This window comes from Lutra lutra, chromosome 18 (genome assembly GCF_902655055.1).
Source record: "Lutra lutra chromosome 18, mLutLut1.2, whole genome shotgun sequence".
NCBI classification, from domain to species: Eukaryota; Metazoa; Chordata; class Mammalia; order Carnivora; family Mustelidae; genus Lutra; species Lutra lutra.
Window position 1 is genome coordinate 3,226,791 of NC_062295.1, and position 27,878 is coordinate 3,254,668.

Consider the following 27,878-nt stretch of genomic DNA (forward strand, 5'->3'; position numbering starts at 1 on the left):
CTTAAGTACAACTCCGTCTGAAGCCCGGAGGAAAGAATTTCTCTCTAAATAATGAAGCTGTATTTGGAAAACCACGTTTCCAATATCTCCTGCTACAACAGTTCCTGCCCACGCTCAGGGACAGCCTGTGGGCCTGAGAGCCGAGAGCTCCTTCTCCTGCCGGCTACAAAACATCGCCCCAAGTGAAGAGGCGGACTTGAAAGAGCACAGGCAGTAAGGAAATCTCAGTGACATTAGCAGTCCCACGTGTGCCAGAGGACATGGGGAAGGACTGCAGCTAGTGCCCTAATCACAGGTTCTCAACCAGAGGGGATTTTACCCTCCCAGAGACACTGGCCAGTGTCTGGAGGAATTCTGGGTCACCGTAACGGGAGGAGGGGGTGCTCCTGGCATCTGGTGGGTGGAGGCCAGAGATGCTGCTCGACGTCCCACGGTGCACAGGCGGCCCCTCACCACAGTTACTTGGCCCAAAATGTCCCTCGTGCTGAGGCTGAAAAACCCTGCACTAAATTAACAAGGCACACAACAAAAATGATAGACGAGTGCTGTTAATAAACCTGAGTGTGAAAATCACACAGAGTAATTGGCCGACAGGGACTACGGATTGTGCTGGAGGGAAATGACTTGGGTGCCCATGTTATGATCCCATTGAACTTATATACCAGCATAGCTGACTTTCAAAGCTGTGAATGAATGTGGATAAACAGGAACATACTGGATTAAAGCCATAACAACAGGCCATCATCCAGACCAACATATCATTTGGTTATCTGAGAGCATAACACAGTGAAGGGGAACTGTTATGAGTGCCCCCCTCTCTCTTTTTGTTCTTTCAAATGGAAACAGCAAATATTTCAACAGTAAAAACAAACAAGAGACATCAGTTGGGGGGGAAGCAGCTCATACACTGTGTGGTTTCATCATGCCCATGGCCTGCCATGCTAATCCTGTGGCAGTTTATGATGACAGAAATGGGTATGTGCAGACAGCCACCCAGAGGTCTGGGCCCCAACAATGACATACTGTCATGTTCCTGGCAAGCCCACACTCTTTCAGTGAGCTATGCCACAAGATTCACCCACACCAACAAAATTTAAAATATTCGTGAGACATTGCATTTCAAGAGACATAGGAACACTTCAGAAAATGGTCTCTGAAATAAGATACGTACGAGGTCGCCAAGCAAGCTTCGAGAAGAATCCCCTTTACTATCACTTATCATTAGCTTTCAGAGATCACAAAAGACAGCACAGGTCTCAGAAAAAGAAAACAACAGCTCGAGTGAGAAGCAAACTGATGCAGTGTGGAGAGAAAATGGAGGAGCAGAGTATGTCAAAAAAGCAAAGATATTAAAAAATGCAAAATGCTGGTGACTTCATACTAAATTTTAAAATCACAAAAACCAAAGTGAAGGGCATTCCAAGTCGTCTGCCACAGACCCAAAGGCTGCTTATTATTTTACATGTTCTACTGCAAAATTAATATAAATTTTAGAAGTAGAAAAAAAAAAAACTAACCTTAAGGTTATCAAAGGTTTTGACAGTCTGCGCCAAGTCACTGACACTCCCTGGTGATGCTGTCCCCTGTCCCCTAGGACCTGAGGACACCCGTGAGCCGTCAATGACCTCAAAGCCAGAAAGCAAGGCCTGTGAACAGCTGCAATGAGGCGCCTTCGCTCTCTGACCCGCTATCAGGTATGTCTTCAAACCTATGGATAAAAATTACAGTCAGCACAGATGGAAACCACCGTTGGTTGAAATGCAGCTCGATCTTGCTCTCTACGCAGGACATGCTCCTGAAAAGTGGAGAGTAAAGCGAAAATATGAATGTCATATTTTACTACTGATTTCTAGGATCTTTTCAGAGATGCACAGATTTCAGGGAGAATATTTGCTTCCGAGACACACCATTTACTTATATCAGGTTTTCTTTGAACCCTGGCTGCACATTTTACCTTGGGCAGCTGAAATGAGCATTAAAAACTTCCTCCATGCAAGGGTCACATGACACTTGGTGCCAGGAGCCAAGCAGACACTGATGGTTGACCCTAGACATTCTGGGATTTATTCTGTCCCGTCGGTCTACATGTAAGGGTGATCTAGAATATGGACCACGTTACCCATGTCAGGAATGCAAAACTGCCTCAAAAAGTGAGACTGTAATTACACCAACAGGAGTAATTAAAACCGCCTTTGATTCAGATGATCAAGTAACAGTTTTCTGTTGGATCTAAATATTCACAGCAAGAACGTGCGGCTTTTGTCAAGCTGTGGTCTATGATCATTTTATTCTCTCACAAAATCCTCATTCAGAAAAAAGTAGGCGGGAGGGGCATCTGGGTGGCTCAGTCAGTTAAGCATCTGATTCTTGGTTTTGGCTCAGGTCATGATCTCAGGGTCCTGATACTGAGCCCCAAGTTGCGCTCTACACTCAGCTGCGAGTCTGCTTGTCCCTCTCCCTCTGCTCCCCTCCCTCTGCCACTCTCTCTCTCATAAGTAAAAATAAGATCTTTTTTTTTTAAAGTTAGTTAAATGGACAATTAGCCAATATCTTTACAATTCTCATTAAAGGCTGAAATAACACACTAACATACACTACACTGTTAGGTGGCTCTAAGGCAGGGAGGTCCCTGCTCCGGGTCTTCAGAAGGACTATCTGCTGGGAAAATACTAAGAAGCAGCTTTTCCAGACAGAACTCAAGCAATTTCTGGAAAGGAAGCAAGTCTTATTTAAATTAATCCATTGGTAGTCCTTACTGTAATTTAACCAGACTGCAAATCTGTTGAGGGGAGTGGCAATGTAATTTGTTCAATAAACATTTATTTTAGGCCTGGGGTTGGCTCTACCTGGAGAACAGACTCAAGAACAAAGCAAAGTCCCTGTCTTGGAGAGTTTAAGCTTCCCCAGAAGGTGGTAATGGAAGGGCATCACTGAAACATTTGAGGTGAGGGGTCTACACTCCTAAATCCACAAGGGTACTTCCACTTAGGACACTGTAATAAATGCCCTAAAAGTAATTACTTCAAGAAGGATGAGGGGTGCCTGGCTGGCTTAGTCAGTGGAGCATGTGACTCTTGATCTCGGGATCATTAGTTCGAGCCCCAGGTTGGGGATAGAGATTACTTTAAAAAATTAATTACTTAAACAACCTAGGGATTACTTAATTATCCTTCATCATGTTATAGTTACGCCACCATTTCCTCATTCAATCTCTCCTCATCTCCCTTTCTTCTCATAAAAATACTATACGGTATATCTTTTCAAGACACCTAGAGAGATCCTAGAGCACAGCGAAATCGTAGGTGGGAATCAAAAGACTTAGATAAGTAACTTTGGATGCTAACTCGCCCCAAATACTCACTCTTAACTAAGGTCCAGAACTTCCATATGTTTTTTTCTCCAACAAAAATACAGTGTACAGGGTCAATCACAGTCACAACTACGTCCATGTATCAGCGGGAAACGGAACATGAACTGGAATACGACACGGGAGTAAGAGCACCTTTGTAGGAATCCCTCAGACTCCGTCACAGAAGACGCTGAACTCACTTGCCATTTTGCCTTGGGAGCATTGAAGAAGGTAAACTCTGCGGACTAACCAGAGAAAAGTCCTACGTCTGACCTGTCCTGGAGTCTCCATGCCAGTAGGCTTATTTCCGACGTCGTCAAAGGCCCGTTCCCTGGAGCTGCGGGAATGGGGACGGCCCGTGAGTCTCTGGGCAGAGGGCGGGCAAGGCCCCGGCTGGCAGGCCAAGCTGCTGTGGAGGGCCACCCTGGGGACCGGAAGGAGGAGGGAGGACGGTAGTGCATGAGGAGCCACTGTTGCAGGGAGAGGTTTCCATTCTGACTGTAGCTGGCCCTGACCCCAGAACAGCGTTCCCTGCAAGATGCCCGTGGCTCCCCTGCCTGAGGCTGCTGCTCCCTGTGGGCAAGGACTTCCGGCGGAAGGCAAAGGCAGGGCAGCCAGAGAGGCTCCGGTCTCGGAAGTCCTCAGGCAGGTAACTGCTTTTGCCCGCGCCATGCAGCTCCACACGGGCCAGAGCAAGTGAAAGAGGCCTTTCCTGAGGCGTGACAACCAAGGCAGAGAAGAGGCTGGGCCAGCACACCAGAAGAGCTACGGGCTGAGCCAATAGATGCACGCATGGGGCTGAAGTTCGTCCTTCCAAGCAGGGGCATGCTCTCCAGCAGGGACGCATGTTGACAGTGGCCCAGCTCTGCGCTCACAAACTCTGACACTGCCTTGGGGTGTACTGAGGCCTGCTGCTGCTCGTCTCAACTGTGGCAACCACTCATTCATCACTTAGCAAGTGCCTCCCGTCTGTTGACCACACACTGTGATAGGTGTGTGGAGGACAGGTGTGAGCATGTCACCTGTATGGGGGGGTGTCACCTGAGGAGGGATCTAGAGGGCGGGCAGGTGTGAATATAAAATCTTAGGACCCTGGGAAGCACAGGAGGGTGGCCCTTATGGACCTGGGGGCTAGGGTAGCCTCCTGGACGCAGTGCCCTCCAAGGTGAGGACTGAGAGATGGAGTGAAGTCAGCCCAGTGAAAGCCTACAGGGCCAGGGGTGGGAGCAGCTGCTGTTGGGCCATGGGTGCTGCTCTAACAGTTCATGAAGAGGCTCCACAGAAAAGGAGCCTCTGGCAGGCACAGTCAAGGGATGGAAGTGAATTCAGTACAGCTGGAACAGGGAATGCATGTCGGGGAATGGTCAGAGACGGACAGGGGCCTGTGCAGGGCACCACGCAGACCAGCTCTGGGAGTCTTCATGCTGGGAGCAATAGGGGTGCAGAGGGAGATGGTAAGGAACAGGCATGAGACTGAAGAAAGGCCAGAGAGCTGTGGAAATGCCAGTCACGGTAAGTGATAAGGGAGCTAAGGGACCTGGGAGCCAGGACATCATGGTGGGAACAAGAACCCACTCTCCCCCAAACGTAGTGGTGGAAGCAATGCCTCTACAAGGGGCCATGTAGACGTGGGTAAGGGCATGGATTCTGCAGAAGAGCCCTCAGATTCAGGCCCCACCACCTCCCCGCTGGGTGACCCAGAGTAAGATACATTATTATAGGACCAGGCTAAACACGGGATGTGCCCCATGGGGCTGACGCAAAGACAAAATGAGTAATATGCATGAAGTGTTTATGACAGTGCCAGATACAGTGAAAACTCCGGAATGTGAGTTATTATTATCAATGTGGGTGTCTGACTTGCTTATCACGGGAGTCTTCTTTGTGTTCCACATACAAAAACATCTGTGGGACTGTTAAATCAACAATTGCTCCAAATGGTATCCATTGTGAATTGTTCTTTAGAGAGCCCCTGATGACCAACGTGGGCAGCTAGTGTTCCAGAAGTCAGACTCTGTATGTGTCCACGGCAAGCAAAATCATGAACAAGTTAGGTATCCATGCTTCCACGCAGAAGCTAAACCTAAAGTGAAATCTTTTGCCAAAACTGGAGTGGTACTGGCCAGGTAAAGTAAAGCAGCCTGGTGTGAAACTCCCTAGAAACCTATTGTGGCTGCATGACTGAATTCGGGCCTCATCAAAATCTCAAGTCAAAAGAGTTTATAAGATACCCCTGGGGCTAATAATACATTATATGTTAATAAAAAATTAAAAATTAAAAGAAAAAAAAGAATTTATAAGAGATAAAGATTTAATGAGTAACTACAACACACTTGGAGTCCAAGTTCATAGAATGGCTCTCTTGGAGCAGATGGTCAAAGTAAGACAGCTAAATGATTTATCTTCCTAAGTATAAACGGAAGATTAACAAGATTTCTTATATTCCTTCTGGGTAATTGATTTCAACCTCACCAGCACTGATGACTTTTTCATCAGCTTCATTCTACAGAGGCTACAGAAGGGGGACTCGTTTGCTACCACACTTCCACCTGACGGAGGGGCTGGTCTGTGGTTGTGTGCACCGAGGAGACTGAGGTGGTTAACATGCTTAAGCAGATCACAGATCCTTTGAGATCTGTGGCTTGCACAAAACTGGTGCTTAATTTCTGTGAACTAAGTGTACTTTCAATATATGCCAAGTCCGTTTTTGGAAAAGACAGACTATTCCAGCCTTTTTCTTTATCGTGGTCTTTTGCTGCACGGTGCCTGCTTTGGAGTGAGACAGCCCCTACTATCCAGAGTCAAGGACCTGAATGTCAGCTCAGCAGAAAGAGGAGAATACGGAGAAAGGAAAAGATGCTTTGAGACGTGACCTTGGGAGTTAGCAGTATAACATAGCGAATGCCTAGAAGCCTGCATCACTAACGATTTGAAACAACAAACATGAGAGGCAATCAGTTTGGCCTAGCTCATAAACATTCTAAAAAGTTATTCCACTTGTATTTTTCTTCATTACTAGGTCTGCAATGGCCAAAAAGCATGAGAATTGTTTAAACTACAATGTAGTCAGTGGGGATGCCTGTGTTTCTCACCCAGTTAAGCGTCTGACCCTTGGTTTCAGCTCAGGTCGTGATCTCATGGGTCATGAGGTCGAGCCCTATGCCCAGCACAGAGTTTGCTTGAGATTCTCTGTCTCTGCCCCTCCCCCTGCTCAGGCCTTCTCTCTCACTCCCTCTCAGATAAATAAATAAAATCTTTAAAAATAAATAAAATAAAATGTAGTCAATCAATAAGGAAAATAAACACGAAAAGGTTCAGCTATCAAAAAACAGTTTCTACAAAATTATAGATACAATATTTCATAATTATCTGTTGCTTCTACCAAAGAAGACCAGAAGTTCTGGTGGGGAAAACAAAATAAAACAAAACATTTTGCAGCTTATTAACATGAAAACACTCTGGATGGGTCTCTGTTCTTTCTACTCCTACGTAAAACCACTAATCATAAGGACTGATTCATCCTGGTTGTCACAACACTTGACAATAAATCACAAGTTCCAACAGCAAATGGGTATTGGTGAAACTGAACCAATTCTTTTTAAAAAATGAAGACCCAGATAATAAAATATGGAACAGCTACTCAAGCAGGTAAAAGAAACAGAGTAGGCACCATGCCTGTCTAACTTGGTTGTGACCAAACATTCAGCTAAGAAAACAAACTTTACAACACACACGCGCACACGCTCTACCTCCTGCTCCTGGAACAGGGGCTTTTCTGTACCTTGCTTCCCTCTCTCTAGTAGTAACAAGTAAATATGCTGCCATCACAGCCAAATGTGAGTGACCAGGCCCTTAGTGTCCGTGTTCCCACATACCATCGTCTTCCTCCCTTTCACATCTGGCCTTTACTAAAAACTACCTTGTTATGTGCTATGGTGCCAAGTATGAACACCAGACAGCCCAGGGGTGAAAACTTCAGAGACCCACTCCTCTCACCTCTAAAATACTCTTGAGTTATGCTTTCAGGCCACAGACCTTCAAGGAAAACATTTGACACACCCACAAAGAGCCCACCAGGTGCTCTCCCATTCATTCATTTGCTCATTCACTCATTTACTTACCGAATAAATGGACTATTTATTGGGAACTTACTGAGGGTGAGGAGCTGGGCAGACTGCTGAAAGGGATGAAGAGGAAAAAAGCATACTCCAGTTTCAGAGACCGCGTATGGCTGAAGAGTGTGACTTAGACACTCGACTCCAGTTCCCTCATCAATAAAATGCAAACACTAGGAACTCAGCAGTGACAGCATTTCCAGAGCTGTTGTGGGGATTATATGAGTTAATGCACATAAAGAGGGAGAGATGATGCCCTCCCTATCTTTGGGGGCACTCAGGAGTAACTCAGTAAACCGAGGAAAGGCATGAAGTAACAATCACAAAAAAATGAGGGCATGAGAGGATGGCCGCGAGTGTGAGGCCACTAAGTACTAAGTAAGTAAGTGATGACACACCATCTACAGGAAGATAGAATGACACGGATTCAGGTCTCTGTGCTGACGGGACACTCACAGTGACAAAGGTTTCTATAGGGAGTTTTAGAAAACAAACAAAATGAAGGCCTATGATAACTGCCTTGCAATACAGTAATATAACAGTATAAACCATCAGAACGAGCAGTGAAATGAGAGGGTGAAAAGGAGAGGTATCCGGAGCAAAAAGACAGCAGCAGCTCATTGATCGTTGCTCGTCAGAGGGTAACAGGGACTGCCGTGGGCAGAGCGGGCAGAGCTGACATCCGGAGTAGACACGAGAGGAGTCCCAGACTGTATTCTTTCCCCAGAGAACTGAACAAATGACCGTTAATTTCAAGATTTTAACGGTTATAGCTAAATAGTTTAAAACTTGATCGTTTCAGAGCTACAGATTTAAGTACAGAACAAAGGCGATGGAAAAGAGACTCCAGGAAGAAGACAAATGAGTCAACTTATCACCTGAGAATAGGTGACAGCTAACTAGCTAACAAAGGAAACTAAACAAAGGGAAAACACTGAACATAGATATAAAGCTGAGTGATGCTCAGGGAGAGAAGCCAGTCACAGAAGGACACAGAGCCTATGACTCCGTGGTTATGAAAGGTCAAAACAGGCGAATCTGTAGAGATGGGAAGCGGATGCATGGTCGCCAGGGGCCTGGGGATGGACGGAACAGGGAGCAGCTTGCAGGTGGGCCCAGGGCTTGTGTGGGGGTGGTGGTGGGGGGGACAAACTGTTCTGCAGTTAGTGGTGATGGTTGCACAACTCTGTGAATGGACAACAGACGGGTGAATCGCGTACGTCAGAGGGGTGCACTGTATACGGTGTGAATCATACCTCGATGAAGCTGTTAAATAAATAAATGAATAAATAAATAAAAGGAAAGAAAGCCAGCTATGTGAGCTTCAAGAAGCAACCGTTCTGAGATTCAGAGGAGACACAGAACCGGCCAGGAACACAGCATCCTTGGGAATTCAAGGTAAAGGAGTGGGCAGCGGCAGGTAGAAGGGGAAAAAGGTGAAGAAAAGGACAGGCTTGAAAGTAGCTAACTTGCTACAGTTAGGATAGGAAAATATATAAATAAGAAACAAGGCTGAATAACCTTGAAGAACCAAAAAGCTCGACATGGCAAGAGCTCAGAAGTCTGGGAGAGATTAAACAAAACACCAGTGTGACCTTCACGAGTGACCTCCCAGGATCATCACTGTGTCATCCCAGAGGGCCGGGCCACACCCAGGCTGTCTCCTGCCACCGCCGACCAGTGCCTGCACAGGCTGCATCACAGCGTGGCTGCCCAGGCACCTCGTCCGAGGCCCGCTCACTTGCTTCGCAGCAACACAGCCGAAGACTCCGGCTTCCGTGCCCGCCTTCAACACTCCTGTTCGCTTTTCATCCAGGGAAGATGTATTTGCAGAGGCATTTCCTTCTGCCGCGGGGCAGACTACCCACAGCGACACTTCCTGTTAGCATCTTCGGCTGGGAAGAAGGGCAACACGGCCCCCACTCATACTGCCCCCCTGGAAACGTCCCACCATGCAAAGAAAAACATGTGATGCTTACAATTCCTGACTAGCCTTCCCTGGGAGGGTCCAACCTGAGCCTCCGTGGAAAGGTCGATGCAGGCCTCTGGTGTGATCCCACCTCCCCCACTTCCAGGACCACTACGAGCCTGCTGTGCTTTTCCTCAATTTTCAAGGTAGTCTGCAGCTCACATCAAGGTTGAAGGTTTTCTCTCCTTTGAGGAGTGTTTTCTGCATGCTAGCTGGAACACTGACCAAAAGTTTCCCAAACTACATTTCCTTTTTCCCACAGAGCACAGAGCAGACTTGCTCAAGCCATAATAGCTGAGAAACCCCAAAGCTCTACTTTCTAATCAAGAAGCTGTATCATCAGTGACATCTCTAATTTCTCATTTCATTCTAGTACTGGAGGCAGTCTTTCTTTTGTAAACCTTCTCCAGAAAACCCCATAGCTGTGTTTGTGAGGTCCGTTTTTAATAACCTTAAAAGTGTGGCTGGGTGGGCTGAGAAGCCAAAGTGGGGCCACTCTGCCACTCGGGAGGCCAGGGGCTGCGTGTCTGGCTCTCCCACGTCAGCCTCACGCTGCATGACGTGGGACAGCAAACCTACACCTCCAGAAAATCACAACTATGTTGCATACTCTTGAAGCAAAACTGAAAGCGAAACCAAGACAGTGAGCAGTGAGTGCCCACATAAGAGAAGAGCACACAAAACGGGGCACACGGACACACAGAGCTGGGGTGAAAACCCGCAGCCCCCATTCACAAAGGAAAGTGGAGGAGTCTTCGGAAGTCGCCTGTCTGGGGCTGGAAAGTGGAGGTCTGCTACAGAACCTGAAGGAGAAATGGGAAGTGGATTCCAACTCCCTGGGAAGGAAGGTTCCAGACAGTTTAGCAAGCAGCTCACGCTCAGCAGAGGTGCTGGTCCCAAACCACACAGCTGAGTGCTTGGAGAAGGAAGATAGGAAGAGCTGCAGCGAAAGAAAAGGAAAGGAAAGGAAAGGAAAGGAAAGAAAAGAAAAAGAAAAAAGAAAAGAAAGAAATTAAAGAAGAAAAAGAAAGATAGAAAGAAAAGAAAGAAGAAAGAAAGAAAGATAGATTATTCTGAACAACACTACACTAAAAACACAGAAACGTAGCCTGAGGACCTAATGTAAAATGTGGTGACTACAGTCACAACGCTGTACTGTCTAACTGAAATGTCCTAAGGGAGTAGAACCTAATGTTCAGTATAAACACACACATTCCCATACACAAAAAAGAGTCATAACACACACTTTAATATCTTACACCTTTCTATTTGTCAATTATATCTCAATAAAGCTGAAAAAATTAAAAGAAACATCAGCACCTGGGTGGCTCAGTGGGTTAAGCCATCTGCCTTCAGCTCAGGTCATAATCCCAGGGTCCTGGGATGGAGCCCCATGTTGGGGTCCCTGCTCAGCGGGGAGTTGGCTTCTCCCTCTGCCTCTGCCCCTCCCTCCCTGCTCATACTCTCTCTTTCAAAATGTTAAAAAAAAAAAAAACAAAACACCAAAATATGCCAAAATATTAGTGGAAAAATAGGATTATGGAAAACATTCATTTGGAACATTAGTTATTTTGTTATTTATCTTTAAAATAAGCACGAATTTTTTAAGTTATTATACAACCTTTAGACACAGAAACACAAAAGGAGAAATGCTGAGCACTCACGGTCCCATCAGTCTAAGAACTCAAAGATCACTTGCCCTGTCCAGATTCCCTGTGGACTTTCCTCCATGGCAAGCCCTTCTCCCCTAACAGAGCACTTAACTATTCCGAGTGCCAGGCTGCTGTACTGTGGAATCCTGAGTAATATGCAGCATTGACAGGTGTTTTTTATTTAAATAAATGACATTTTACAAGTATTCTTCTGAAAGTTGCTTTTTCTGGCTCAGCATTATGTTCGTGTTTCATCCAAATCAATGTGTGTGAACTGCATTCATTTGTTGTCAATACTATATTTCCCATTGAATAAATACACTCCATTCATAAAGGAAAACTGAAAGTATTAAATTAATACCAATTACACACTGTGTTCTGTTAAAAAGAAAGAAATATGATAAACAGGGCAAAGTCATACTTAACACAAAATACCACTGAGCCAAGCATACATCATAGTATAAATTTAATAAAGAGATGAACTTGTGGAGACTAGTTTAAAAAAAAAAAATCAGGGGAGGAGCTCAAGGATGAAAGAAAAGATGCTGGAAAAAAGTCAACCGAATCAAACTCAGGGAACATGGCAGGGCTAGGCTCCACAAAATCACACTGACGTGGAAAAACATAAAAGAGAGAAGTAAAGTACAAGGAATACAGAGCTCTTCAAACTGCCAAGTTAACAAGGTTGAGAGGTAACAACTCCGTTATCTCTGGTCAAGAAGTCTTTGTGAATGCTGCAGATCCAGGCCAGTATACCTGCCACACACGCCAAATAAGAAGGGACAGAGGGCCCAAGGAACAAACCAGGAACGGGCCGACTTATAACCAGGTTAGGGGCAGAGAACAGCCTAATCTGCAATACGGTTTGGCCCAGTACTTTAGGTGTACACAGCTGGGCTTCAAGAAGTGTGAGAGGTGGAACCAGAGGAAAAAGTTCCAGATGGTTCCAGAAAAGTGAAGAGGCTTTCATCAAACAAACCCTGAGGGCAACTGTAGGTGCTGGGATGATGTCGGCTAATGGAGTGTATCAGGCACGTAGACCCAGCTGTCCAAAAGAACCGTCCACCGTGATGGGAACGTGCGAGAGTCGTCAATGCAGGGGCCACCAGCCACATGCGATTCCCGAGCACAGAATGGTGGCTACTGTGAGCGAAGAGATGGATTTCTAGTTTTTTTCGGTGACTTTCATTTTCTTTTCTTTTTCTTTTTTTTTAAGATTTAAATTTACTTGACAGAGAGAATGCACGCACGCACACAAGCAGAGAGAGCAGCAGGCAGAGGGAGAGGAAGAAGCAGGCTCCTTGCTGAGCAGGGAGCCCAATGTGGGGCTTGATCCAATGACCCTGGGATCATGACCTGAGCCAAAGGCTGATGCTTAACTGAGAGAGCCACCCAGGTACCCGGTGACTTACATTTTCAAGAGCTTTTGTGGCCAGCTGCTACTATACTCATGGTGAAGATCTAGGCCTTCCTTACTGGAAAAAAAGGAATGGACTAGCTACAGAAAGCTCTTTCTTAACTTTACTAAAATAGAGAAAAGGTGTAAGAACTACAAAAAGAAGAAAGGGTGAGATAAAGAGGACAACTGCAAAACCATCAAGTATCAATTTACTTATTATAGATGACATTTAGTAGCAATATAAGGGAGAAATTATCCTAATACCAGTGTAGCAGTTGGAAATGGGATAGGAAGGGATACTCCATCAAACAAAATGGTAGGATAATTTCTAATCTTACTCGGCCTAAAAAGAATGAAATCCTGGCATCTGCAATGATGTGGACAGAACTAGAGGGTAAGCTAAGTGAAATAAGTCAGAGAAAGACAAATATCATGTGATTTCACTCATTTGTGGGGAAGGGTAGGAAAAATAAAATAAGATGAAAACAGAGAAGGAGGCAAACCTTAAGAGATGCTGAACTCTAGTAAACCTGTTTGCTGGAGGGGAGGTGGGTGGGGAGATGGGGTAACTGGGTGACAGGCATTAAGGAGGACACTTGATATAATGAGCACTGGGTGTTACATGCAAATGATAAATCATTAAGTTTTAACCCTGAATTAATAATACAGTATATGTTAACTAAACAGAATTAAATAAAGAATTGAAAAAGAGGGGCACCTGAGTGGCTCAGTGGGTTAAGCCTCTGAGACCACCCACACTGGTCTCTCTGCTCAGTGGGGAGCTATTCCAAAGAAGATGAAAATGGGTTAAAAAATCAGTATCTAAATGAAAACACAATGGTTCAAAATCTGTGGGACACAGCAAAGGCAGTCCTGAGAGGAAAATATATAGCAGTACAAGCCTTTCTCAAGAAACAAGAAAGGTCTCAAGTATACAACCTAACCCTACACCTAAAGGAGCTGGAGAAAGAACAAGAAAGAAACCCTAAACCCAGCAGGAGAAGAGAAATCATAAAGATCAGAGCAGAAATCAATGAAGTAGAAACCAAAAAAACAATAGAACAAAACCAGGAGCTGGTTCTTTGAAAGAATTAATAAGATTGATAAACCCCTGGCCAGACTTATCAAAAAGAAAAGAGAAAAGACCCAAATAAATAAAATTATGAATGAAAGAGGAGAGATCACAACGAACACCAAAGAAATACAAACAATTATAAGAACATACTATGAGCAACTCTATGCAAACAAATTTGACAATCTGGAAGAAATGGATGCATTCCTAGAGACATATAAACTACCACAACTGAACCAGGAAGAAATTGAAAACCTGAACAGACCCATAACCAGTAAGGAGATTGAAACAGTCATTAAAAATCTCCAAACAAACAAAAGCCCAGGGCCAGACGGCTTCCCGGGGGAATTCTACCAAACACTTAAAGAAGAACTAATTCCTATTCTCTGAAACTGTTCCAAAAAATAGAAATGGAAGGAAAACTTCCAAACCCATTTTATGAGGCCAGCATCACCTTGATCCCAAAACCAGACAAGGATTCCATCAAAAAAGAGAACTACAGACCAATATCCTTGATGAACACAGATGTGAAAATTCTCGCCAAAATACTAGCCAATAGGATTCAAAAGTACATTAAAAGGATTATTCACCACGACCAAGTGGGATTTATTCCAGGGCTGCAAGTTTGGTTCAACATCCGCAAATCAATCAATGTGATACAACACATTAATAAAAGAAAGAACAAGAACCATATGATATTCTCAATGGATGCTGAAAAAGCATTTGACAAAGTACAGCATCCCTTCCTGATCAAAACTCTTCAAAGTGTAGGGATAGAGGGCACATACCTCAATATTATCAAAGCCATCTATGAAAAACCCACCACAAATATCATTTTCAATGGAGGAAAAACTGAAAGCTTTTCCGCTAAGGTCAGGAACACAGCAGGGATGTCCATTATCACCACTGCTATTCAACATAGTACTAGAAGTCCTAGCCTCAGCAATCAGACAACAAAAGGAAATTAAAGGCATCCAAATCGGCAAAGAAGAAGTCAAACTATCACTCTTCGCAGATGATATGATACCATATGTGGAAAACCCAAAAGACTCCACTCCAAAACTACTAGAACTTGTACAGGAATTTAGTAAAGTGTCAGGATATAAAATCAATGCACAGAAATCAGTTGCATTTCTCTACACCAACAACAAGACAGAAGAAAGAGAAATTAAGGAGTCCATCCCATTTACAATTGCACCCAAAACCATAAGATACCTAGGAATAAACCTAACCAAAGAGGCTAAGAATCTATACTCAGAAAACTATAAAGTACTCATGAAAAAAATTGAGGAAGACACAAAGAAATGGAAAAATGTTCCATGCTCCTGGATTGGAAGAATAAATATTGTGAAAATGTCTATGCTACCTAAAGCAATCTATACATTTAATGCAATTCCTATCAAAATATCATCCATTTTTTTCAAAGAAATGGAACAAATAATCCTAAAATTTATATGGAACCAGAAAAGACCTCGAATAGCCAAAGGAATATTGAAAAAGAAAGCCAAAGTTGGTGGCATCACAATTCCGGACTTCAAGCTCTATTACAAAGCTGTCATCATCAAGACAGCATGGTACTGGCACAAAAACAGACACATAGATCAATGGAACAGAATAGAGAGCCCAGAAATAGACCCTCAACTCTATGGTCAACTCATCTTCGACAAAGCAGGAAAGAATGTCCAATGGAAAAAAGACAGCCTTTTCAATAAATGGTGTTGGGAAAATTGGACAGCCACATGCAGAAAAATGAAATTGGACCATTTCCTTACACCACACACAAAAATAGACTCAAAATGGATGAAGGACCTCAATGTGAGAAAGGAATCCATCAAAATCCTTGAGGAGAACACAGGCAGCAACCTCTTCGACCTCAGCCGCAACAACATCTTCCTAGGAATATCGCCAAAGGCAAGGGAAGCAAGGGCAAAAATGAACTACTGGGATTTCATCAAGATCAAAAGCTTTTGCACAGCAAAGGAAACAGTTAACAAAACCAAAAGACAACTGACAGAATGGGAGAAGATATTTGCAAACGACATATCAGATAAAGGGCTAGTGTCCAAAATCTATAAAGAACTTAGCAAACTCAACACCCAAAGAACAAATAACCCAATCAAGAAATGGGCAGAAGACATGAACAGACATTTCTGCAAAGAAGACATCCAGATGGCCAACAGACACATGAAAAAGTGCTCCATATCACTTGGCATCAGGGAAATACAAATCAAAACCACAATGAGATATCACTTCACACCAGTCAGAATGGCTAAAATCAACAAGTCAGGAAATGACAGATGCTGGCGAGGATGTGGAGAAAGGGGAACCCTCCTACACTGTTGGTGGGAATGCAAGCTGGTACAACCACTCTGGAAAACAGCATGAAGGTTCCTCAAAATGTTGAAAATAGAACTACCCTATGACCCAGCAATTGCACTACTGGGTATTTACCCTAAAGATACAAACATAGTGATCCGAAGGGGCACGTGCACCCAATGTCCACAATAGCCAAACTATGGAAAGAACCTAGATGTCCATCAACAGATGAATGGATAAAGAAGATGTGGTATATATACACAATGGAATACTATGCAGCCATCAAAAGAAATGAAATCTTGCCATTTGCGACGATGTGGATGGAACTAGAGGGTATCATGCTTAGCGAAATAAGTCAATCGGAGAAAGACAACTATCATATGATCTCCCTGATATGAGGAAGTGGAGATGCAACATGGGGGGTTAAGGGGGTAGGAGAAGAATAAATGAAACAAGATGGGATTGGGAGGGAGACAAACCATAAGTGACTCTTAATCTCACAAAACAAACTGAGGGTTGCTGTGGGGAGGGGAGTTGGGAGAGGGGGGTGGGGTTATGGACATTGGGGAGGGTACATGCTATGGTGAGTGCTGTGAAGTGTGTAAACCTGGTGATTCACAGATCTGTACCCCTGGGGATAAAAATATATGTTTATAAAAAATAAAAAATTAAAATCAGTATCTAATTCAGACCCCATATATATATATATATATATATATATATATATATATATATATATATATATCTCAAACTTGCTTGATACATATTATTCCTTTAAAATGTTTTTATTTTTTTAAAGATTTTTTATTTATTTATTTGACAGACGGAGATCACAAGTAGGCAGAGAGGCAGGCAGAGAGAGAGGGAAGCAGGCTCCCCACTGAGCAGAGAGCCCAATGCAATGCGGGGTTCCATCCCAGGACCCTGGGATCACGACTTGAGCTGAAGGCAGAGGTTTTAACCCACTGAGAACACCCAGGCATCCCTTTCAAAATGTTTTTAAAATGTTTTAAAATGTGAACATTTGTAAGATATGCCACAATTTTCCACGTTGTATACACTTTACCCTTTACTACATGATTCCTAAAAGCAGTGTGTAAAATGAGGCGGGAGCTCTCTGATCTTTCACACCCATTAAAAGCAACACATGTAGTAAAACACACCACTGAACAAATTGCCATTTCGCGGGGGTTCTCTCTGACTCCAGGGGGCCCGAATGTTTAACTAGGCATACGGCCACAGTGCTAATAGGATTTGGCACACACCGTTGAGCCAGGCCAGGGGAATGTTTCAGGAGTTACTGACCCTTCTGCTGAGGCTTCAGCCCCAGGCAAATTTGAAAAGCAGATAAACAAACTCTGGTCACCTTGGCCAACCTCCCCTTTCTTTCTTTCTCCAGGGTCCTCTCCCTCCAGCCAACCTACAGTGTGAACACCAGCCAGCAGCCAGAGGACCTCTGCTTCCATAAGCCACGGTATTTGCATAGTATGATTTGCATAGTATGCCCTCTTGAACTGAACGCAGGTGACAACATCTAGTGCCCGGTTGTATCCCAGAAATTCTTGTATCGCCAATATGCAAAGTTTCAGCAAGGCACCACACACTCGTGCCTCTCACCAAAGTGACAGGTCCTGGCATAAAGCTCTGCTTCACCTGGGATTGTCATGACTCATGACGTTCCTGTTGGGTTCTTTGAAATACTTTAAATTCATTGAGGACCCATAATAAAACCTCCCAGAGACCAGATGATGAACCACAGGTTCTCAACCTGATCAGACCCGATGGCTCCTTTCTGTTACACTTTTATTACACACTTAATTTATAATGTCCTCTTTACCATCCTGAATAAAATTAAACTCATGGACAATCTATAACCCTTTATCACTGAGACCATAAAAAAAACACCCTTAACAATTTCTCAAACACCCCACATTGGAGCTCTTCCTCAAGCTGCCTGAGGGAGCAGCAGTGGGTGCCTGGCAAAGGTGGAATGGCAATGGAGCCTCCCATCCTGTGGCTCCCTTCCCAGGCCTCTCCCTGCTAAGATAGAGCCAGCATGATGGACATCTGAAGGCTAAAAACTCCACAATGCTGGATGTGTGCATCTATTCCATGATTGGATATATAATGCCTGGGGGAGGTGTATCTGCCTTATTTAAAAGAGAAAATATTTAACTTATCATACTCATTCTTTCAACAGTCTGCTCCACAGGTCTGCCAAGAATGAGGTTAGTCCTATTACAAAGGCTAATAATACCTTGCCCCTGACTATGCCTCAGCCCCTCCAGCAGCTAGCTGAAGGCCTCACACAGAGGGCACTGAGATACGTGAAGAATCAGGTCACTTCTCTAAGGCAGCAGTCCACGTGCACACAGTATAGAAATCAGGGAAGGGCAGAATAAAATACCGTGAGTACTGTAACTTCTCCAGAGGCTAAATTACAGAGTAACTTTCTGTATACAACGAGGACCAGGAAGCTACTTGTCTTCTGGTTCTGGGCCCTCGCCCACATTATGCCAGCCTAGACCCTAATGATACCACGCTTACTGTTGTCCCTGACACCCTGATGCCAAGGAACCAGCAGCAGGGAGGATAAGGAAGGGCCCAAATCACCAGCTGTGACTAAGGACCCTGAAGAAAATGAAGGGTTTCTGCCACAGAGAACAGCAAGTGAACAGGAGGGCCAGTTGGGGCACAGGAGTCAGGGAAGCTCTCTGTGAAGAAACGGCACTGACGTGGAGACATCGGGGATGAGAAGGAGTTGGTCCCACTGTGGGCCTGGGGCACGCAGCACTGGATGGGGGACTGGAGTGGGAAAGATCATCTCTTCTCCTGGTTGAAAGAGGGTCACAACCGCTGAAGCCAAGTGAGGGAGAAAGGGCATCATTCCCTGAAGCTAGAGGGCTGGGCAGGGACCTGGAGCCATCAAGAGCCTTCAGAGTCAGGTGCTGCTAAGCCCATGGAAGGCTTCAACAGAGTTTTAAGCTCATGAATGCACAATCCGATGTTCTTTCCTTCTTTTCCTGTATTTTAATCATTAAAACCTTTTTAATTTGAACTAATTTATACATACGGAAAAGTTGCAAATATAGTACAAGGAGTTCCCTCATATTCCTCACCCAACTGTCCTAATGTTAGCATCTTATTGTACTATGTCAACGAAATTAATAGCGGTACAATGTTATTAACTAGACTACAGATTTTATTCAAATTTCAATAATTTTTGGTCTGACTTCTGTTTTGGAATCCTCTCCAGGAGCCCACATGGCGGGCCTGCTTTTTTAGGAAATCCACTCAGGTATAGGTGATGAATGGCTTGGGAGGTATCAAGAGCAGTAGCAAGAAAAATAAAAATTAAAAAGAGTAGTAGCAGGGACTCATTCCCAGGTTGTTGCTGTGGCCCATGTAAAGGGTAAGTGTAGCCCGGCTTAGGTGACAGCAGGATAGAAGCAGAAAGACTCAAAATATGATATCCAGGCCGGATGGGTAAGATGTTCCAGTAGACTGGATGTTGGGGGTGAGGACAGGGAATGAGGATGACTCCCTGGGTTCTGCCCATAGTAAATGAATGATGATGATGTATTTCCTGGGGTAAGACTGAGGCAGGCAAAGGCTTTAGGGATAAGATCAGAGGCTCAGTTTTGGACACCTTAAGTTTAAGAGGCCTGTAAAATTGCCAAATAAAGATGTTGAGGGCCCAGCCACATCATCCCAGTCAGAAGGAAGACCTAGGCTAGAGGGGGGGATGTCTCTACTACCATGTGGGAGAAGATGACAAGAAAGGAAAGGACCAGGAAGTAAGTCTGGGGAACTTCAACATCGATAAACGGAGTGGGGTGGGGGATCCTGCAACAAAGTCTGAAGGGGGACAAGTGGGACTGGAGGACAGTCAGACAAACAGGATTCCAAGAAAGCCAGGAGAGGAGAGTGTCTCAAGGACAGGAAAGGGCCACTACGTCGAGTACAATGTGGCTAGAAAAGAGATCCTGGGCTTCGTTGTATGAAGACTGTTGATGCCATGACAGGTAGAGACATAGATGAGTGGTGGAGGGCACAGACCAGGCTGTACACAGTGGGTGATATGTGAGTGTAAGTGGGAAGTGGAGAAAGCCCACGTGCTCAATCCTTTAGAGAAGTCTGGCCACGAAGTCCAGCAGAGAAGTAGGTGACTTGGCATCCTGGGAGGATTTGTGCAGGGGATGGTGCTTGAGACTGGTGTGGCCTGCCAGAATGGTCCAGCAGAGGAGAAAGATTAAAGATTTAGGAAACAGAAAGGCAGCTAAAGGAGCCAAGGTGTTGAAAAGGGGAGAGAAGATAGAACCCGTAACTCAAGTGAAAGGACTGGGCATCACAAGAAGGAAGCAAACCTCTACTGTAAGGAAAAGGAAAAAAACCACACATCTATTGGTAGACTTTTAGGGAGGATGTTGGTGCATTTCGTTTGGTGGGAATGGGGATGGGAGAGTAAGACCCTTGAGGCATAGCTGTGGCTAAGACGCTGTCACACAAGGTGAAGTGCAGTTCAGACTGGCATAGATGCTCTCGTGGGAGTTATCTAGAACCTTCCAGATGATACTGCTACCCACCAGACAAATGACAGTGGCAGCTAAGCTCTTTCAGAACAGCACTGAGAAGGCAAAGAAACAGCAACGACATAACTAAGGCACTTGCGTATCTGTTGAATGAACACAAAATGGATGGATAGATGAATGAGTTGATTCACCAAAAAATCAAGTCACAAATTAAAGCCCGTTATGAAAGTAGAGCAAGAGGAGACAGGAGAGTAAAGTGGGGTGATGTGCTATGGATACCCCAAGGGGGAGTATATAAAGAACTTTTCCACCAACAAAATGACATCCCATTTTTTTAAAAAGGTGAAGAATCCAAATAGACCTTTCCCCATAGAAGATATGCAAATGGCCAAGAAGCACCTGAAAAGATGCTCAATACCATTAGCCATCAGGGAAACACAAACCAAAACCACAATGAGATGCTGCTTCACACCCACCAGCATAGCCACAGTTCAACAGACGATAACAGGTGTTGACAAGGATGAACAGAAATCGCTATCTTCACACACTGCTGGTCGGAGGGTGAAAGGAATCACTCTGGCACCTCTTCAAAATGCTAAACACACAGCTTCCATATGTGTTTCCAGCGATTCTCCTCCTAGGTGCACATAGGAAAACACGTCCACACACAAACCTGTATGGGAGTGTTCACAGCGGCGTTATTCACAACTGCCAGAAAGTGAAAACCACCCAAAGCTCTGCCAACTGAACAGCGCATCAGTACAATGAGACCGCAGTCAGTCACAGGACGGAGTGAGGTTGGTACAATGAGACCGCAGTCAGTCACAGGACGGAGTGAGGTTTTGATTCACGCTACAACGTGGATGAACCTGGAAAACATCACGTCCTACGGGAGTCTGTCTTTATGAAAGGTCCTGGAGAAAACGCGGGGGAAACCTGGTCTGCAGGACTCCAAGTGCTCCGGCAAAGCTGCCATGGTTAAGGCAGCGGATATCGACAGAAGGACAGACAAACGGATGAAACAAGAGAAAGAAACAGATTCTCATACACACGGACATTATTTATGATGAAAGAGACACTACAGAGCATGGGAAAAGGACGGCCTTTTCAAAAATAGTGCTTGGTTCAGGGTGGATATCTGTTCATCCCTTTGCTGCCACTCCCGCGACCCCAGGCTGGTAAGTACGCACAGGAAAAAATCCTAGCATCACCAGCCGTTCAGGAAATGCACATTTAAAATAGAAAATAAACATCACCATACATCTGTTTGTATGACTAAAATGAGAAGTCCTGAGAATATCAAGTCCGGACGAGGACGAGCAGCAAGAAGAATGCTCCACACTGCTGGCAGCAACACAGAGAAGTACAGCCGCTCTGGAAGAGTCTGCAGCAGTTACTTGTAAAGCTACACCTAACACTCGTATTAAGGCTCAGCAGCTCTCAACTCGGAGCAATGCAAACCAAAGGAGGGAGTCGGAAATTAAAGCTACGGAAAGAAGCCACACCCACCAGAGTGGCTGAAACCAGACAGGCCAACAGGTAAGAACGCAGAGCAAGGAGAGCCATCACACACCGCCGTCCGAGCGGGAACGGCCAACACCATCTGTAAGGCAGTTTGCTGTTAGCTGGGAGAGCGGAAGACATTCATACTCTGCAACCCGACAGTTCCAGCCCCGGACGTTTATTTACCCAACAGAAACGCACGCAAATGTGCACCAGGAGACAGGACATCCGGATGGGTAGGAATCCTGTCACAGCCAAGACGGACAAGCCACACATCCATCAACGGAAGGATGGACAGAAAGGCTGAAATACACTGACGCAGAGAACAGGCTACAGCAATGAAAATGAACCAACTGCAACTACAGGCAACAGGGACTGATCTCACAAGTTTAACAGTGAGTAACAGGGGCAGACCCCAAAGAATTCATATTTGCAGATTCCGCTTATATGAAATCCAGACCCTGGAAAAACTGATGAACGGGGCCAGAATGTGGTTACATGTAGAAGCAGGGGGTAGGTAATTCTGAGAGGCACACAGAGGGGCTTCTGAGATCCTGTCTCAGGAGGATGTTTTCTGCGTGCCGCTTACGTGGATGTGTTCATTTCATGATAATCCTTCAAACGCACACTTATAATTAATGCATTTTTATTTATGCATATATTTCAAGGCAAAAATTTATTTTAAAAAGCAGACTCCCAAACTCTTCAAAAATGTCAGTTATCATTAAAGACAAAAAAGGCTGGGAGCAGTTCTAGATCAAAGGAGACGACACAGACGTGTGATAACTAAACGCAGTAAATGATCCCTGATTGGATCCTGCATGAAAAAAGAACAGCTCTAAACGATACTACTGGACAACTGGGCACATGTGAACACGAACCGTATATTTGATAATAGTATTTTGTCAACGTTAAATTTCTTGAGTGAAAGAATCATTTATTTTGTCTACATAGGAGAAGATCTTTGTTCTGAAGAGATACATGTTGAAGAATTTAAGGGTGTGGGGCATGAGGCTTGCAACTTACTCTCTAATAGCTGGATAGCTCAGGAAAGAGACAGGACACACACACACACACACAGGACATTTGTCTATATGCATCTATAAAAGATTCATGTGTGTATATACATACATATATATATATATGCATGTATGTGTATATTTATACACACATACATTGAGAGAGAGAAAAAGCGAATTTGGCAAAATGCTAACTATTAGTGAGTCTAGATACCATGTAACTTTTCTACAAGTCTGAAATTCTTCAAAACAAAAGTTGGGAAAGCCGCAAAAGCAAACCCCAAATCTGGCAAAAGCAAACAACTGAAGTCAAGTGTTTCAGGATACACACTTGGGTAAGAAAACCATGAAGAAGAGAGGGAAGTAACCCCAAGTGAGGGCAAAACCATAGTTGGCTTTGGCAGGGAGGGGACAAGAGGGGACATCTGGGTGGCCGGCAGCGTTCTCCTTTTCAGTCCGGCTAGTTAAGACACAAGGGTGTTCACTCCATAATAATCAGGCTGTACATCAGTCTTCTTCGGTCTTCTGTATCTTCTTTTATTTTACTATTTTTATGAAATTGTTGTTTTACTAAGGATGACACTGAGCAAGGCAGAGTTGTGTGTGTGGTATGTGAGGGGTAGTCACAGTCAGAGTCTGGGGACACGGGCGGCTCAGCCACTCAGTTCCGGGCTGCTATGGGTCTCGCCAGCTGCGTGGCGTGGCTTCTGGAGTAGTTACACAATCTTAACTGCGTGGCTGCCTCTTAGCTGCCAAATGTCCTCACAATTTGGTTGCTCTGAAAACACACCTAACTTACACTGCAGATTGACTTATGAAAGGTGCGGCAAGATGGTCATTTTTTGTGAAACAAAGTTGTTTTCTAGTAAGTTATTTTCCCATAAATCACATACAACCACTCAACAAAAAATATCTCAAACCCCCCTAGTTTTAGTCCTTAATTCTTTTCTCGTGCTATTGCTGCAAAGATAAGGGAAACAAAATATTTACTGTTTATAGCTGCTTGGAATTTGTTTCCAAATGCGTTGGTGGGTAGATTGACTTATTGCAGAACTAAATGTGCAAGACTCCACGTTGAGGACAAACTTGCTCCTATACAGGATGGTCTCTCGCTGAGGTCATTGTTGACAAGCTGACAGCAGCATCGAAGCTGTATGTCAGCTCGAGACCTCCAGAACCACACTGCCTGCACTCAGACCCCACTTCTGCTGCATGGAACCCACGTGACTCGTGCAAATCCCTTCCTCCCCTCATGCCTCCGGTTCTTCATCTGAAAGGACAGGCTACGTCACCTATGGTACAGGGTTGTCCCGAGGACTTCCTGCTCAGTGTTCAGCAGGCGCTTAGAACAGTGCCTGGCACACAGTAAGCGCTCAGTAAGTGTTTGCTGCTGCTATGATACCAGTGTATATGTGCTGTACTGCCCTATAAAATATATAGTCATGCATCTTGATTCTGGCCAAAAAATTGTATCGTCAATCGGTCACCAGCTTGGATGAAGACACAAGAAAGCTGTGCATCACACACGCAGATGGAAGGAACAAACAGAGGCTCGTGGGCATTGGAGGAGCTGCAGAACTCAGAGGGGCCCCAGGCCAGGAAGGTAAGCCCACGTGCTCTAGCTGCCTCCACGCCAACTTTCTGAGTATGAACAGATGTGGTTGCTGCCTCACTTGTGCCTTCTAGATCTCATGAAAACTGCTTCCTATGGCCCAAGCTACACGCAGATTTCCAACCACGCTAACTCAGTATGAATCCACTGCAGTCTGTCCCTTGCCAGCCTAGGATCTATACACACACCTCTTTAACCATACTTACTTCCAAATAAAGCCATTGGTAAAATCAGACTTCCACCTTATATAATGCCTGTCACAGCCAAAAACATCCTAGCCCTCTCTCCAAAGCCTCCCAAGTCTCTTTTTAGTTCATTTCTCTTCTAGAGGAGTTGTTCCTGCTTTGATCAGTATCCCTTGGAATGAAGATTATGATCACATTCTAACATAGGCGAGAAAGCTAGTGGAACCCCAAGGAGTAAGACTGAGAAACACCGCTGGCCCTGCCAGGCACAGAAAAAAAACAGCTTCCAGCAGCATACCATTTGCCAGCAAACATGTGGATCTGTTACAGCAAGAAATCACATCTGGCACAGCAGCTGCAACCAGAGTCACCACCTGGTTAAGTCTATGAGAAGTCTATGCCATTCTCCAAGACCCACCTGCCTTTTGCACTGGCTAAGCAGGTGGGCTGGAGATGTGGGAGGAGTCATCACCCTTGCATCCTTCAAGTCCTGACGGCGGCACTCATCTCTGCCACCCCGCCAGGAGTGTGATGCTGCTTTTGGTGCACTATTTTGATGGGTAGAAGAGTTCTGTGGCTTCCACTTGGCCTTTCACACTGTAATAGCTCTCACTCCAGGGAACTGATGTCAGAATTCTGCCAATGTACATATGTATATTTCATTACATTACAGAACTGGAGGGAAAAAAAACACAAAATAGGTTGTTATACCTTATTAATTACTTAATATACAATACGCAGTAATGTGTGGTATTAAGGACGCCTGGGTGGCTCAGTGGGTTAAGTGTTTGCCTTCAGCTCAGGTCGTGATCCCGGGCTCCTGGGATCCAGCCCATATCGGGCTCCCTGCTCAGCAAGGAGCCAGTTTCTCCCTCTCCTTCTGCTGCTCTCTCTCTCTCTGTCAAATAAATAAAATCTTTTTAAAATCGTGTGGTATTAAATATTATGTACTAGTAATTATTCTGAAATTGATGAGTATATTGGTACAGTTGTAATGGACATGTTGCGTGATTATCCACACTCACTCAAAAGTTGGCCACACTCAGGCACTATAGACAAGCCCATGAAACACATGTACACATGTTTTCAGGCTACCCAAGCCTGTGTGTGTGCTAAGCCAGTCACACACACACACACACAGGGAAAGAAAAGAACACAGAGCAGCTTCCCTGTCACAGGGAACCCTCACTTCCCCTTCTTCCTCTGGGGACATTCCCATCTCCTGGCTCTCTTTGGACTTCATTTCACAACTGTAACTGCCATGTCTCCTCATGTCCCAGTTTGGGCCTTACAAATTCCAAGAGACCCCAGGCTACCTTGTCCATACCAAACGCAAAGTCTAGTCCTCTCCAGCTTCTTTAAGTTCTCACAGACATGTCAAGTCCTCTGCGTTGTACCTGTACAACCCTGACAGCATGCTGTCTGCACAGCACCAATTGGGAAAGGATTAACAGAACCGCTGCATCCTGGCCCCACAAACCCGCTTTTCCCCTTTCCCTCGGGGTCGCCATTCCCCAGTCATCCCAACCAGAGGGCTCCATGTAACTAACTGTTCTCTTCCCAGGACGCCTGCTGAGCCCACCATCTCTTCCCTCCCTCTCGCTGAACCCCAGGTACTGGCCAACAGCTTCCTAATGGGTACACCATCTCCCAGTTTTTCCTCTTGCAGTTCGTGGCCTACACCACCACCCAACAGACCATGCTCTAAACCTCTGAGAGGTGCCCTCTCATAAAAACAGCAACAGCAACAACAACTACTACTACAACTACAACTAACACTTTGAGAAGACTTACTGTGTGTCACACACTGCGCTGAGTGCTTGGCATGCGTGATTACCGACCGCACTGAGCCCACACGGTCCTATGCAATAGACGCTGCTACAAGTAACGGATGACAGGATACAGTATCAACTCCAAAGTGGCATGGAAAGTAGTTCCCAGCCCGGCCCCAGGCCACCACTCCCAACCCAGCTTCCACGCCCCCTGTCTTCACCTTTTCCCCCCACCCCCGCACACATGCAGCACTCTAGTCACATCGCCACAGCCCTTGTGTGGGGTCCTCACCTGCCTTTTTAGGAATTCCACTAATATTCCAACCCTTATCTTTTTAAGTGTTCCAATTACACTTTAAAACTGCTTTGAGGCACACCTGGCTGGCTCCATCAGTGGAACATGCGACTCTCGCTGTTGGGGTTGTAAATTCAAGCTCTGCGCTGGGTATAGAGATTACTTGAAAGTAAAATCTTGAAAAAAAAAAATTGCTTTGACGGTAGGATTTCACACTTGAAAATGGAAATTCTACTTTGACTGAAAGAATAAAACCGAGTGTACCATGTCCTTTCCCACAGATAACTCCAATGATGATTTAATCTAGTCTAAAATTTTCGCTTCTATGGACATAGCAGTTTACTAATAACGAGACAGTCATCCTGATGTTTCAGGTCAGAAATCTGAGCCCCTGACTCTGAAAGTGTTTGAAGAACCTAGGTTTTAGGACACCAAGCTGTACAAATCAGCTCAAACTATGGTGGCTTTTGTGTTGCTGTTAAGATTCTTTTTCCCTCTCTTTTTTGCATTTTTATTTAATCAAGAAATCTTCTGTAGGAGCAGGAAGCTGCAGGTAATGCTCTCTGAACTCTTCTTCACTCTGGGTATCGCTACTTTCACAACAAACACTTAGTGAAGGTGTTGAGCACGATCCTATCTCCTGCTTTCTTCCTTACTTAAAAATGGACTGCTCATTAAAATGATAATTAAACAAACATTTATGGAGGGCCTACCAAGTGTAAGATACTGATTCCAGGTTACACAAAGAATCACAAATCTTTTTACCTGTTGATTGAATTGTCTTTGATGACTGTACTTGTGTGGTACTTTTTCTTTCTCTTTTTTTTTAAAGACTTTATTTATTTATTTGACAGAGAGAGAGAGGTCAGAAGTAGGCAGAGAGGTAGGCAGAGAGAGGGGGAAGCCAGGCTCCCTGCTGAGCAGAGAGCCCGATGCGGGGCTTGATCCCAGGACCCCGAGACCATGACCTGAGCCAAAGGTAGAGGCTTAACCCACTGAGCCACCCAGGCACTCCAGTACTTTGCTTTTCTATTACATCATTCGATTTTCCAATGAGACCAGTGAAATGAGTCTGCCTCCATGACGAC

General features: G+C 44.8%; 1 protein-coding gene and 1 long non-coding RNA gene across 2 annotated transcripts in view; one reads left to right on the forward strand and one right to left on the reverse strand.

The window, feature by feature from the left end:
• ADCY9 (adenylate cyclase 9) overlaps positions 1 to 27,878 on the reverse strand; it is a 123,623-nt gene that overhangs the window by 39,961 nt on the left and 55,784 nt on the right. The window contains exon 3 of the mRNA XM_047714480.1: positions 1,518 to 1,708. Coding sequence (XP_047570436.1) covers positions 1,518 to 1,708 — 191 coding nt within the window. The remainder of the gene's footprint in view (positions 1 to 1,517; positions 1,709 to 27,878) is intronic.
• LOC125091074 (uncharacterized) lies at positions 1,581 to 26,478 on the forward strand. The gene is made up of 3 exons (XR_007124574.1): positions 1,581 to 1,726; positions 20,084 to 20,089; positions 26,469 to 26,478. It is a non-coding gene; the product is annotated as an uncharacterized LOC125091074 (long non-coding RNA).